This window comes from Mastacembelus armatus, chromosome 1 (genome assembly GCF_900324485.2).
Source record: "Mastacembelus armatus chromosome 1, fMasArm1.2, whole genome shotgun sequence".
NCBI lineage: Eukaryota > Metazoa > Chordata > Actinopteri > Synbranchiformes > Mastacembelidae > Mastacembelus > Mastacembelus armatus.
Window position 1 is genome coordinate 19,667,300 of NC_046633.1, and position 15,695 is coordinate 19,682,994.

General features: G+C 40.2%; 1 protein-coding gene across 3 annotated transcripts; it reads left to right on the forward strand.

Annotated features, from left to right (window-relative positions):
• The first annotated feature begins 271 nt into the window (after positions 1–271).
• On the forward strand, positions 272–11,747 carry dennd1c (DENN domain containing 1C). Of its 3 annotated transcripts, none has more exons than XM_026303651.1 (23): positions 272–447; positions 914–978; positions 1,613–1,656; positions 2,073–2,122; positions 2,210–2,329; positions 2,432–2,501; positions 2,604–2,684; positions 2,769–2,834; positions 3,704–3,757; positions 3,865–3,975; positions 4,313–4,413; positions 4,491–4,536; positions 4,653–4,754; positions 7,134–7,259; positions 7,536–7,637; positions 7,873–7,963; positions 8,048–8,088; positions 8,168–8,218; positions 8,298–8,345; positions 8,436–8,543; positions 8,769–8,851; positions 9,456–9,669; positions 9,759–11,747. In XM_026303651.1, exons 1-23 carry the CDS (start codon positions 431–433, stop codon positions 10,755–10,757), a joined length of 2,790 nt encoding a protein of 929 aa, XP_026159436.1. In that variant the 5' UTR covers positions 272–430; the 3' UTR covers positions 10,758–11,747. The 3 variants fall into 3 exon arrangements, with proteins under 3 accessions (XP_026159436.1, XP_026159437.1, XP_026159438.1); XM_026303652.1 differs by having other exon boundaries at positions 4,656–4,754; XM_026303653.1 differs by lacking the exon at positions 2,769–2,834.
• Positions 11,748–15,695: the final 3,948 nt, after the last annotated feature.

Genomic DNA, 15,695 nt, shown 5'->3' on the forward strand with positions numbered 1-15,695 from the left:
CAAAATTATTCTTAAACTGTGAAGACCATTTGACTGATGTGTTTTGTTTTTATTTAAAAGCAGTTCTGTGATTGGGGATTTTTTAAAAATCATTTACAGCTACCTTTTCATGCAGTGGCTGTAAATTTTAATATAGATGGATGATGTGTAAAGAAACATCAAAGGACAAGTATTGGAAAGAAAAGAAGAGTCGGTGGTTTTGAGAGGTCAGGCGGTGAAGACGTCATACACACACTGACACAACATACATACTGACATAGATCAGGAAGTGTTCTGTCACTGCAGTACTGATTGTGCAGACTGCTGCTGCTGTTGTTAACGTGCATTTTTTTTCACTATTGGTACATCAGAGGGATGTCTATTGTCTAACACCTGCTGCATATCTCCATTGTCCAGGACAAACACATGGACACAGAAGCCTTAAGACAGCATGGGCTCCAGACTGAAGTAAGTTAATCTCGTCCTTTTTGTTCGACATCTCTCATCATCACTGCCTGTCAGGCTGCTCTTGTGGTTTTCATTACTTCCTCTCACAACTGCACAGGAAGTTTCCTGCAGCAGCTCTACTGCCCTGTCTCAGGGGCCATATACTTCTAAGCAGGGCAAACTGCTTGACGATGTGTGATGGCTACATATCACCAGATGTTTGAATATTTTAATATCACACATCTTTCTGAGATCTATTTACTTTTTTATATTTCAGAGTTTATGTTTGTCCTTAACAGAGCCTCTCTGTTAATAATGCTAATAATTACTTCAGATGATGAGATCAAATCTTTCACATTTTAAAGAATTATGACTTAAGTGATATAATGATTGGTAAACAAATTCACTTGCATGTCTGAGCATCAATGTGACCATTTTTGCTTTCAATATAATCTCACATCTGTGCTGTGAATATTTTTCCTGGCAGAAAAAACCCTGAGCAAACTTTCTACTGGTTCTTTGAGGCAACTTGCCCTGTAGCCAGAGACAAAGGTGAGGCCTCTGTCTTCTTGCCAGCAGCAACCGCAGAATAGGTTGTATTTGTAAATACTGTCTTTACCACCATGTATTTCACCCTGTCTGTCGCCTGATATAGCAGACCACATGGGCAAAGTGATTTGTCAGTAAAAGAGAAGTAGATTAAAATTGTTCCTCACATACTTTCCTGTAACTCAGTTCATTTTCTTTCTTATTTTCCAACACATTACCCCAGTACGACCATGTACTAGCTTCTGACTTCAAACACAAAGCAACACTAATTCACAAATCAAAAAAAGTAAGACTGCGTATGTGATGGTGTGTCTGCCAAGCTGAGAGAGTTGCTCATACGTCCTGTCATGTGATCAGATAAACCACACAACCTGTCAAGCCTCAATTGGACCAGATGTTGTGGTAATCTGACTGAGCAGCTGAGTGTGAGCTGAAGGGGTTAATAAAAAGCAGAATGTGTTTTTAACACTCAACATTAATTTTATTTGCCCGTGTTAAATTATTTTTATTACATATAATTTCTTTGCTTCAATTACAGTTGCCTTGTAAAACATTTTCATGCATTATCTTCATTACTTTGAAAATAGAGTTAGCGTGGAGTTTGATCTTCAATCATTCTGTCATTTTAATGTTGCAGATCCTGGTGTACTGTTTCAGTTTCCAGAAGACTTCAGTGATGAGGTAGCCACTCATGTCTCCTGCTCCTAAAAACAAATAGCATAATATCTGTAGATATTGGAACATCATATTAAAATGACCTGCTTGTTTTTAATAAGTTTGGTTATTCTCTGGTTTTTTCTCCTACACCACCATCTTTATATTTGTGATTTAGAGTAAAATGTTTCAACTGTTTTTAAGTTTATACAGATGTTATTACTTCTCGCTCTATAACAACTTTAATATAGCCTTTTTTTAAAAAAAAAAAAAAACACCAATGGAATAATCTTTTCATTTTTTTCACCAATGTTTTGGCATTTTGGTGCAAGGCTTTCATATTTTTCCAGTTCTCTTTTTATATTTATTTCATTCTTACTTGAGAGCACCCAGTTACTTCAGCCATGACCCTTTTATACACACATTTCTGTCCTGCTTTCTAGGAGTCCTATCAAACATTGCCCAGGTTCTGCTTCCCATATGACATACAAAAGTGAGTATGGTTTGCACTTTACTCCAACATTAACATTCTCAGCCTGTCTGATCACCATTTGTCCACTTGTCACATTTGTCTATTCAGAGCGAGAGATGGCTTTGCCGTGCAGCACTTTACTTTTGTTCTGACTGACCTTGAGGGATGCCAACGCTTTGGCTTCTGTCGCCTCACCAACAGCACACAGACCTGCCTTTGTATACTCAGGTATGTGTGAGAGTGTGAAGAGGGTGTTGAAAGAGTAAATCTCATGTTAAATTAAATAACACCTTTATACAAAAATAAAATTTGATTTCAATTTGATTGCAGTTATCTTCCATGGTTTGAAGTGTTTTACAAACTTTTGAACAACTTGGCTGATTACCTCACAAAAGGGCAGGTGAGGTTTCGTTGCTTGTGTGTAAACATTCTGCTCTCCCTTTAGTCTCCACACAGTATCATTATATATCTTGTTATTAATGTACTATCCTCTTCTCAACAGATCAATGAGACGAAAGTGCTGCTGGCTGCACTCTACAAGCAGTCCATACCACTGTCCCCTGGCTCTGTCACTCTGCAGATGGTAAATCTCTACTTAACCAACCAAGAGTCACACTTGGCTTTATGGCTTTTTGTCAGAGGTTAGCGTGTTGTGTTTTTTTCTGAGGGAGGGCACCTATTGGTCAGCACAGAGGTGTCCCATCCTGTTGGACACCCAGAGAGACAAGATGGGGTGAGTCCAACAGGAGTTCCTGTGGTCTTGAATAAGGGCCAAGCCGATACAGACTAACTCCTGCTGGAAAACGTCACCTGTCTGTGGTTGATGGCTAAACCTGATCTGTGTTGACTAAAACCTTGTCATTCACCCTTCTAATCAATTAAATGTCTAAGCCAATCTTAACACAGTTTGCATTAATGTCTGACATTCATCATGACCATCAGAACAGGTAACTGTATGTATTTACAACCCATGAATAGCCTGTGATTGTACTAACCCAGCAACATTTGTTTTGTCTTATTAGAAATGCTTGTAGCTCAAAGGTACAGCTGATTGTATCCTGTTTGTTTTTTTCTTTTTGGTTTCATTCCAAAATAAGAAACCATCCCCTTTAAAAGAATAACCAACCATATTAAACAATTACATGGTGTGAAATTATAAAAATATCAAAGTGGTAATCCGTATGATTTTTTTTTTCTTTTTGCAACATCCATGGTCACTATGGTAACAGCTAGTTTAGCAGTTTAATTGTTTTGCATCAGCAGTAAAATAAAATAATCCACTGCTGGAATAACAGACTCCACCAGCAACAATACAAACACTTCTGAACAGAGTCGTAACTACTGAAAGTGCGGACTAGAAATAATATCAAAATGTTTTTGATTAAAACATTAGCATACACAATAGTTTGCATCTAGCAACAGATATGAATGTTTAATGGAGACAGAATTTTGGAATGACACCCTGAGGTTGCATGCTGTACCCTTTAATACATGCACGTCTGCACGATGTTGAAGATACCAACCCAGGCCAAAGACAAAATACTTTACTATTGAATTCTCACAGTTTTCTCAAAAATATTTTGTTTTGTTCATTTTGACCAGGTTCCATACTTCATAGCTCCAGACCCCAGAAGTCTCCCTTCCATCCCTGAAAATGTAAGTATGTCATATTAAACTAAACTCATGGTTTTGATCCTTCAAAGCAGATAGACAACCCACTGTCCATTTAAATGGGTATGTTTGCATGTGCTGTGGTTTAACAGAGGAACTTGACAGAGCTGATAGTAGCAGTTGATGTGGGGAACTTGCTTCAGCTCTATGCCAGCATGCTGTTTGAGAGACGCATCCTCATCTTTGCGAGCAAACTAAGCACCGTAAGACATATTTTCATTCTGATTGTGATTTAGGGCTTTAAATTTTTAGGAACAGAAACATGTTCACTCTCTAGAAACTAACCCTGACCTACAATTACATTTCACACATACCTGGCTCCAGGTCTTACCCATTACCATCCACCTAAACTCTGTGAAGACAGAAACCAAACTTGCTTCTGTTGAAACCAGACTCACTGCAGATACAATAATCTCCCTTGTACTGACTAGATACCATTGTCCACATAGTGTGGCCTATGGCAGGCCACATATACACACTTGTCTGTCCTGTGAGTTATTATTCTGTAAAACTGACCTTTATTCCGTGTTGTGTTGCTAGCTGACGTCTTGCGTGCATGCACTCAGTGCTGTGTTATACCCCATGTATTGGCAACACATCTTCATACCTGTCCTACCACCCCACCTGCTGGATTACTGCTGGTAAGAAGTCTAGCTTTCTAACTGGCAAATATCACCATATTGGCATTAGATTCACACTAAGTTTCCTCTTGATACAGTGCACCTATGCCTTACCTAATAGGGGTCCACACCAGTCTATCTGAGGTAAGGGACCGATTAAAATTTTTCAGTCCACAATCACTCAAATATTATCAAACCTACAAAACTACCAGGTGTTTCCCCACAAAGTGACCTCTGACCAAACTGTGTCTGTCTGACAGAAGGTGAGGAGTCGTGGGCTGGAGGAAGTCGTAATTTTGAATGTGGATACAAACACACTGGAAACTCCGTTTGATGACCTTAAAGGCATACCTTCAGATGTGGTAAACAATATATATATATATATACATATATATACAGTGGGTACGGAAAGTATTCAGACCCCTTTAAATTTTTCACTCTTTGTGTCATTGCAGCCATTTGCCAAAATTAAAAAAGTTCATTTTATTTCTCATTAATGTACACTCAGCACCCCATCTTGACAGAAAAAAACAGAAATGTAGAATTTTTTGCAAATTTATTAAAAAAGAAAAACTGAAATATCACATGGTCATAAGTATTCAGACCCTTTGCAGTGACACTCATATTTAACTCACATGCTGTCCATTTCTTCCGATCCTCCTTGAGATGGTTCTGCTCCTTCATTGGAGTCCAGCTGTGTTTAATTAAACTGATTGGACTTGATTAGGAAAGGCACACACCTGTCTATATAAGACCTTACAGCTCACAGTGCATGTCAGAGCAAATGAGAATCATGAGGTCGAAGGAACTGCCCAAGGAGCTCAGAGATAGAATTGTGGCAAGGCACAGATCTGGCCAAGGTTACAAAAGAATTTCTGCAGCACTCAAGGTTCCTAAGAGCCCAGTGGCCTCCATAATCCTCAAATGGAAAAGGTTTGGGACGACCAGAACTCTTCCTAGACCTGGCCGTCCAGCCAAACTGAGCAATCGTGGGAGAAGAGCCTTGGTGAGAGAGGTAAAGAAGAACCCAAAGATCACTGTGGCTGAGCTCCAGAGATGCAGTAGGGAGATGGGAGAAAGTTCCACAAAGTCAACTATCACTGCAGCCCTCCACCAGTCGGGGCTTTATGGCAGAGTGGCCCGACGGAAGCCTCTCCTCAGTGCAAGACATATGAAAACCTGAATAGAGTTTGCCAAAAAACACATGAAGGACTCCCAGACTATGAGAAATAAGATTCTCTGGTCTGATGAGACCAAGATTGAACTTTTTGGCGTTAATTCTAAGCGGTATGTGTGGAGAAAACCAGGCACTGCTCATCACCTGCCCAATACAATCCCTACAGTGAAACATGGTGGTGGGAGCATCATGTTGTGGGGGTGTTTTTCAGCTGCAGGGACAGGACGACTGGTTGCAATTGAAGGAAAGATGAATGCGGCCAAGTACAGAGATATCCTGGAAGAAAACCTCTTCCAGAGTGCTCATGACCTCAGACTGGGCCGAAGGTTCACCTTTCAACAGGACAATGACCCTAAGCACACAGCTAAAATAACAAAGGAGTGGCTTCGGAACAACTCTGTGACCGTTCTTGACTGGCCCAGCCAGAGCCCTGACCTAAATCCAATTGAGCATCTCTGGAGAGACCTGAAAATGGCTGTCCACCAACGTTCACCATCCAACCTGACAGAACTGGAGAGGATCTGCAAGGAAGAATGACAGAGGATCCCCAAATCCAGGTGTGAAAAACTTGTTGCATCATTCCCAAGAAGACTCATGGCTGTACTAGCTCAAAAGGGTGCTTCTACTCAATACTGAGCACAGGGTCTGAATACTTATGACCATGTGATATTTCAGTTTTTCTTTTTTAATACATGTGCAAAAATTTCTACATTTCTGTTTTTTTCTGTCAAGATGGGGTGCTGAGTGTACATTAATGAGAAATAAAATGAACTTTTTTGATTTTGGCAAATGGCTGCAATGACACAAAGAGTGAAAATTTTAAAGGGGTCTGAATACTTTCCGTACCCACTGTATATATATGTATCGCACTTAACAATTTGTATCTAATGCTTTTTTTTGAATGGAGGTCTTTAGCACAGAATCAGATTATGCTTGTTAGTTAAATGGGACAGGACTATGTGAAATCCCATAATCACTTTCCTGTTTGTATTTTCACTTCATCTGAAAAACCACTCAAAGTAAACAAATCACAGAATATCATTTCTCAAGATGTCATTTTAGATGGTTGCTCATGTTTGAGCTTTGAGAGTAATCATTGACGATCAGACGGTTTAAATTCAATAGTTTCTGGGCCAACAAAGGGGCCTACCACTACAGCAGAGCAGGGAAATTTTAGGGCCAGGAACTGTGGCAGAGGAACCAAATTTAGTTGGTTCTTCCTCAAACATAGCGAGACTCACAAATTTTGGAAATGGTTCATTATTTCATTCTGGGGTGGAAACGAGCCACAAGCTGTATTATGAGTTATTATATATATTATTATGTTTGACAGCCACAGATTTTTGTTGCATTCACTGTCCTCTTCCTCTTCCAAAAGAGCTTCATACAATTTCTATCACATGTTCACTTTATCTGAGTGGGATGAAGTAGTGTAAAACTGGTTAGATTCATATGGCTGATATCTACAGCCACCAGTCAAATGTTTGGACACACTTTCTTATTCAATTCAATGGTAAAGTGTGTCCAAACCTTTGACTGGTAGTGTACATAAATATGTCTGCAGTTGTCTGGGCTGAAGGCGTGTTTGAAGCGCCAGGCGGTGTCTCCTGGCTCTGGTGTGTCACGGGCCTTCCTGAAAGCTCAAGCTCTGCTGTTTGGAGGTTATAGAGATGCACTGGAGGATCACAAGGTTGGTCACTTTTTGCAGGTTTTAATAGTTATGCTAATAATACTACATTCATAACACAGCATTTGAATAGAACAGAGTTTATTAAAATACATTACTTAAACATTTAAATAATTTTGACTAATTTAATAAATTTAAAGTGCTGCATTTCTATTAGTTGATCTATATTCAGCTCTGTAAGCCTGTTAGATCAAAATAGTAGGCCTGTTTGTGGTTGTAGAAGTCATTCATCTCTTCTATTGTGGCTGTTTGTCCTTCTTTACATATATTTTTGTACAGGAGGGTGAAATATGTTTCAGTGAGGAGCTGTTTCTAGATCACAAGTCTCCCAGTATGAGGCAGTTCCTACAGAGTGCCATTCATTTACAGTTCTTCAAACAGGTACAAGTGGTTTTCTGTCCTCTGCTGGACACATACTGCAGTTACAGAACTGTAGAGAGGCTTGTTGTACGGGCAAATGAAGTGAAACTTGCTAAACTAATTTAGAATGTATTGGATTATTATTTCAGACTTGGAATTTAAATATTTAACTTACATAAAGACACATAATTGTAATTTGGATAACAAAATGTCATTTGTGGTGAAATCAGTGGGACTAAATTGATGATGTTTTTAGTTCATTGACAACCGCCTGGATATTCTGAACAAAGGAAAGGAACCTGATGACCTCTTTGAGGAGGAGATCATAAAGTGTGAAACAACTGCGGGTGTGTATCTGTATGTGTGTATATGTGTAAAAGTTTGTATTATTTACTTATAACTTATCTTTGGTATCTCTGGTGTATTTGCAGGAAGAAGCAAATCTTATCAGCAGTTAGTTGGTAACTTAAAGGTAACTTCTTTCTGTGTTTATTGAAGCACTTTTGCATTTTAACATCTGTTTCCATATTGATGAATCTGTACTTTGACAGAAAGGGGGCGGAGCACTCATCCTCAACATGAAGACCAAAGCAAATATGAGGGTGAGTACAGGCCAAGGTGCTTCTTGGAGGAGGAGGGCAGGTGTGCATTACTAAAACAGCTCTTTTTGATCTCTCGCAGGCCAAAGGTCTCGCCAAGTCTGGTTTGAAAAACCTGCTGATGCACAAGGTGGGCTCGCGTTTTTATCGGCGCATACTTTAACTGATGCAACTGATGCTGTGGTTTTAATAGTTCCTTTATGCTGTGTGTATATTGCAGCCCCACAGTGATGCACACTCTCTTCAGAGAGGGGGATCAGTGTCACACCGTCGTGCCCAGTCTGACAGCCTACAGAACCGCCTGCCAATCACACGACACTTCGGGATGGTGAGACCTTGCTCATACCAACCCCACTTCTCACTTTCATGCACAATATGTAAATCCTTCATTAAATTGATACCATCCATGCATATGCTCACCATAACCTCATCTGCCTGTTCTACTCTCTTACACTGCTCATTTGTACCTTTTATTGCTCCATTTCTACTGCTCTACTGTGTATCACTCAAACCTTTGTCATCTCTGCTTTGCTACTATGTCACCTCATTTTAGTCACGTCCCCGTCGCCCTGGTCAGACACATAGAGCTCCCAGAGATGAGGACAACATGAAAGACACTGGAGACACATGGGATGGGTGAGCAGTGGTGCAAAATATCTAAGTATATTTACTCCTGTTCTGTGTTTAAGTACAATTTTGAGGTACTTGTACATTATGATTATGTTTGTTTTCTGCTGATTTAATTCTAGTGTAGCACATTTCAGAGGGAATCATTGTAGTTTTTATGCAACTACATTTGTGATGCAGGTGTATTGACTATTTTCAGTAATCAAAGTCAAATAAAATTTGGAACTAACAGGACACTGATGGACCACTGGAATGAGTTATAACAACATAAAAATAGTTTTGTTCATTAATCTTTGGCAAGAATGCAAACAAATTACAAAGAAATCACAGCTCCCTCAGCCATGGACCCTCCCATGTATTGAAATCTGAGGTGCTGCAAAATTATTATTAAAACAAAACAAAAACTAAACAATCAAAACTGTCTGAATAAAGCCTCACTAAGAATAAATCAGACACTTAAAACTAATTCTAAATAGCTCCTACACTACCCAACAGTAGATCAGAGTTGAACGACTCCAAAGAAGCCAAATGAAACTGGATGAAAATCAGGAAAAAGATAATACACAGCATGTATTTTCTTGTTTGTGCCATTCTGCGTGTTATCTGTTTTCAGAGCCGTGTCTGGGCCTGTAGCTGAGCCTGACTCTGACTCCCCGAAAGATGAAGAAGATGGGGAAGATTCACTCCTGTGTGACTCTGAAGAGATGGATCTGCTTGGGGAGATCTTTGACACACTGAGCTCCCGGAGCTCCCATGACCGTGGCCTGCTCTACGGCACACGGAGCCTGGACCTTTTTGGACCAGACAGCCACGACTACATCACAAAGGTAAGAAAAGGAGGAAGAACTGGTACACAGACACATTCACACACAAAATTAACTGTGATTTTCAGTCTAACACCAGCTGTGTTTTCTAGTATGGTCCAGCCAATCCCAGCCAGGAGAGCCTGTCTCTGTCCATAAGTGGCAGTGGCAGCCTGCACAGCTGGAATCTGGAAACCACAGAAGAGCTATCAGACCTGACGCAGGACTCTGATTGGTTGTGCCCAGACAGCAGTGTATCAGAAGAGGAGGGAACAAAGAGTCTACTGACAGTGGGTGAAATGGGGGAACAGGAAAGGGCACAGAGCGAGGACAGAGAGAAACAGGAAGAAATGAAAGTAGTGATAAATAGGGACAAAGGAGAAGAAATATATTGTATAAAAAACTGTAGGGAAGCAAACTTAGAGGAAGAGAAAGAGACTGAGGAACAGGGAGTGAGTTTAGCAGAGAACCCTGTGAAAGAAATGACTGAGAGGCAAGAGGATGAAGGTTTAAAAGAAAACAGGGAAAATGGACAAAATCAGACTAAGGGGATAGTTGATGAAGGAGAACTACCAACAAGTAAACTGCAGAAAGGTGTAGAAAGAGAAGAAAAAGGGAACGAGGGGGAGACAAATGAGGCGACAGGCTCTGTAAGCACACTTATAAAACTGAATCCCCAGCATCCAAACAGTGCAGAGGAGGAGAAGGGACCAGGGGAGACAGTCAGTCCAGAAACCACAGCCTCTTCTGGGCCTCCGGAGAGTCTCGCTGCTGAGCCCAAACCTCCAGCAGGTCAGGAAAAAAGCAGTGATGAAGCAGTAAGGAAAGAGGTGCGAGACGTGAGACAAACCCCCTCTCCTCAAAAAGTGCAATCTGCTGTCTCACGCTTCCAGTCTCAGATGTGCAGCCCAGGCTTCCAGGTGAAAGCCAGGACCACCGGTTTGGCTGAACCTAGGAGACCTTGCAACGTGTTTCTGAGCAGGGACAATGCGCAGCCTCACACACCACATGATTCAAATAAGTCAGAAGAGAACAAGCGCTCAGAGGCTGACAAGGAGGAAGAGCCTCCTCCAATCAAAGTGTCTGAACTTAAGAAAAGATTTGAAGCCTAAAGAACAACACTGATGATATTTTAGTTCTCTTGTCAACAACTCCCATGAAAAGACTAAAATGAGCAATGTGTATTTCTCTCTCACTGCGTTCTGATTTCACCAGTCCGCGTGTGATTCCCAGCCCCATTCGTTGGTATTTAAAATGTGAGTCACAAGTAGCAAAACATTTTTAAAAAAAAAAGAATTTCCTAAAACAGCTAGGCACTGTAATTTTTAGGAAATGTTTCACAAACTGGAGAAAAGAGTTTGCTAGGAACTGCTTTTAGCTGCAGAGTTGGTGCTCTAGTGAGTATTTACAGCAGCTTGACTGAATCAAAATAAGGCTGTAGCATGTATTCATAGTAATGAAGGACCATGTCGCCACTCAGTGTTGTATTGAGTGGTTTTGGTTCTTCTCATGGCTTTTGTTGACAATATGAAAAACAAAACAAAACAAAAAAAAATCCACCTCACTTAACATGGTTGGGTGGGGGAGGACAAACTGGCAGGCTTTGACTAGAAGCAAATTTTTTAAAAGATGAATATGTCTGAATTTTTTATACTTGATGACTAGCAAATTGCACTTAAGGCATACTAGGTAACATGAATGTTTTTTTGTATCAGCTACTGCATTATGGCCAAGTTTTCTACAAATGCATGTGTATGAATAAGAGATTATCTCAGTCAGGTAAAAAAAACAGATTATTTTTGGTAACTCTTAACATAGAACATGAATAAATAACTTAAAATTTAATAAACCAAACTTTTGATAAACGTTTCCCTCATCGTCATTGCTTTAGGATAAGAGTAAATGCAGCAGTACTTGATGTGTACATACCTGATTTAATAACCAAACCCCCTGTAGACCATACATGCAGGTGTTTACATTTTCTCTAAAATGTAACTTCTCAGAGCTTGACAAAAAAGCACATCTCTGTCAGTGTTTTCCTTCATAATTGGAAATAATGTAAATATGTTTTCAATATAAAAATACACGGTACAGTAAAAAATGATCTTCTGTGCAAATACAAAATATACTTCAGCTCACATTTCATGTCAAAATAAAGGGACCTGTGACTTGTTAATATGGGAGAAAAATAACAGAGAAAAACTTCCACATTCATGATACGTCCTCTTTTCATGCAGTGACTCCAGCGATAGACGGTATGATCAGTTTATTTGTGGTGACCTGGAACGACGAAGTGCAGGACAAACGGTGTTTCTGGTGCAAAGGACAAACAGATATTCCCAGCAGACTGCAACAGCAGGAATCTATCCAGAGATTTACATAGTGACAGGAGAGTGAAGGCATTTGAGGCCACTTTTGTCATATGAGGCGTTCTTCTTTGGGTAAAGGCAGAGGCAGGCCAGGTTTTTCAGCTCCCTCTGTTCCTGTCTGTTTCCTCTCCTCTGCACTGGGCTTGTATGTTCCCTCCAATCGTCTCTTCTTCCGTATGACACACAGCAGCAGCAGCAAAGTCAAGGTGAGCAGGGAGAACACGGTGGAGACAAACACCGACACTGTAGGTTGGATTGTCACCTGCGTTGCCATTGTGACAGACAGCTGAGGAAGGGAATCATATAGGTCAGGACGTCAGAGGGCTCAGTAAAATCAATAACTCCAGATTATACTGAACTGTTGGTGATGAAGTCTCTGTAATGCTTTTGTCTGTAATTTCCTTACAGTTTCCTACAGGTTTCTTATGAGCAACTGTGTAATTTGGCACTGGATTAGTGCACGTCACCGTAAAAGCATAACCTAGAACCTTTGCATTAATCCACAGAATGTCAGCTTAACATGCAAAATATGCAATTTGTCTATAGCCAAGTACAATTAAGGAGATAGTATGTGCCAAGCAAACAAATTGACTTGTGAATCAGTATTTTCATAAAACAAAGTTCAAAGTTCTTTCCAGGGAACCTCAGAAGAAACTGGGGTCAGATCATAGGACAGTATTTATTTTGAACTCACCTCCCTGAGGAAGGGTTATAGTTCGTCAGATCTATGAGCTTAGTGTTCTTGCATCTGGATCACACGGTATCAGTTTGATACAAACGACAGAGGGGGCACTGGAGGAAAAAAAGAAGCAAAAACTGGTCAGACAGTTGGGTCTCATCAAGTCTAAGATTTTTATGTACAACAGGGAAAAATAACATTCACTTGCCAGCATTAACTAAGAGCTGAGATTTATAGCAGATCGCATTTTATCTGCTATAAAGGTACTGTATCTCCCTCGTCACTAAACATATCCATGCTGCCATGGGGGGGGGATGGGAGGCAGTCACTTCAGGTATACAGTATGTATATACTATACGGTCCAGGTTAAAACAAATGAGGAAATGATTTTTGTCATTGATTTATTTAATCTGCCTTGAAGATCCTAGAAGATCAGTTGGTCTATAAAAGATACAAATCTAATAAGAAATTGCAATCAAAAAAAAATTAAAAAATCAGCACATGCTAACATTTTTGTCCAACCAACAGTCAAACCCCAAAGTGATGTTGTATGTTTATTATCACAAAAGACTAAGAAAAACAGCAAGTGTTCATTATTACTGTCATTACTATTGGCACCGGCTTAATTTAAGATTGCACAGCCAGGTAAGTGATGTGAAAGCAACTTAACTTTCAAGGAAGAAATGCTATGAATACCAGAAAAAAGAAGATCTTATCAACTCTTAACACCAACTTAACTCTTAACTACAAGACAGCAAAAATGTTTAAGAGGAGCAACTACATCACTGGACCAGATTAGCAGCATTGTACATAAAATGATGACTAGCAGCATTACAATCCCAGCACTGCTGTATATAGAAGGTGTTTCCAGGAGTGTGTTAAAGTGAATTAGGTTGTTTTAGCTGTGTTGAATTGTCACCAAAAGCCAACAATAAAGAAAACTACAGCATACCATCTCACCATAATATTCAACCAGGGGCTGCAAATGATTATTTTTCATTATCGATTAATCGGTACAATATCTTTTTCACATGTTAACATAAAGAAAAGGAGCAAGTTCGCAGAAGCTGAGAAGCTGGAACTAGAAAATGTTTGTTCTTTTCACTTGAAAAATATCAAAAATATGATCATTTTACTCTCAATCATTAATCAGTGCACCACAGCTCCAATTCAATGAATAAACAGTATTAGCAGTAGCCTATTAGTTGATTGATTGATCCAGTCAATTAAATCACAGTACAGGCAAGTTTGGATCAGTTTATGTTACAGTATAGTTATAGTATATATTTCCTGATATTTAATATGTAGAACTGTTGATTCATAGATAAGAACAGATAAATACAAAGAAAATCATGCCTACATGAACAGGTAACACCAAACCACAGAAATTAGTCCTCAGAGATAAGAGACTACCCATAATGCAACAGGTAGGAAAATAAACTCACCCTAAATATCTTCATTCAACACAAATACAGGTTCTTTTGTTCCCATGAAGGAGTTGTGTTTACCGTATCACACGGAAAAGGCTCATTTCCTCCCTAATCCTCGATACACACCCACTAAAGTTTTACGTTGCCACAGGCGGAAGCGTGTGCGCACGGCGGAATCCCGCAGGTCGTGTTCCTCCTGTCGAACCGGTGCCTCCCCAGGTCAGGTGAGCCTGGTGCTGCTGCTGTGAAACGACAGGTGAAGCCGCCGACAGGTAGGGGACTGAGGGAGCTCCTGTGTGACTCAGGCTACCTGTGGTTTTCTCTGAAGCGACTAAAGTTGATAAACCAGGTGGGAGTTACCTGCCGCTTCCTGTAGGGGAGAGGGCCGACGCGCCCTGCGGTGACCCCTGGTTTACAGCTCCGGGAAACCAAGAAAACTGACAAGCCAGCAGTCAGGGCTGGGAAAACGTAGCTCAGACCTCACACTAGTTTCTCCCAAACTCACCTGGCTGCCCATATGTAAATAAGCCTCGTCACGTGTCCTATCAGCGCCAGTCAGAAACGGCTACCTGCACACTCTCTCTCTCTGTCTCTCTCTCTGTCTCTCTCTGTCTCTCTCTGTCTCTCTCTGTCTCTGTCTCTGTCTCTGAAGTCCAACTGGAAACATTTCCTTTTTTCTTTAAAAGTAATATTTTTGTAACAACACAATCCACAGAGCTCAGCACTAAATATTTGGATTTACTGCATTTACCTTGAAACACAAACAACCAGTCACACTGTCACACATAAAGGTTTAGGTTTAATAATTAGAGAGGAAAGGCCTTGTGCTAGTATCAAAGGCTGTTAGTCAACTGAGGACAGTGTTCTTTCTGGCGGAGCCCAGTTTCATTACTAATCAAACAAACTTTGCAAATAGCACAGCTCATAAACTACAGCTGCATCAGGCTGAAGTAGGCTGATCAGAACTCAGTCATCCAGAAAAAAAGTGTGTGTGTGTGTGTGTGTGTGTGTGTGTGTGTGTGTGTGTGTGTGTGTGTGTGTGTGTTTTGATTTTACACTAGGACTATTAGAGAAGAGCTCTAATGTGGCAGAAATCAGACATCAGACTTACTCCTTCAAATGAAAATTTGAAAAAGTGTGACAACAAAAAGTGAAGCTAGATAACTGTTTTAAACTTTACCTACTCAAGGTTCACTATAGATTGTGAGCAGTGCAATAAGGTTTGAGTGTTATAATGTAGGAAATCAACAGTTTATACTTAATACAGTCTGATAAGCTCTAAATGCTGCGTAGTACAACCAGTCTGCTGAATTGAGTCTCAAGCTCCTGAGCTGCATCTTCATGTCTTTCACTTCCTGGATGCAGGTTATTTGTAGACCTGAGGTGCATGAAACTCACAAAAAGTTCAGTCATTCCTTTTTGGTACCATATAAATGTGGCCAGTGGATACTGAGTTTCTCACTGCAAATGTGGACTCATTATCAAATGTGATTCAAAGTGCTGTGATGTACAGTACATCGACTGAATGAAGGAGAATGCACACAGTCGTCACTGGAGATAATAGTGATAATA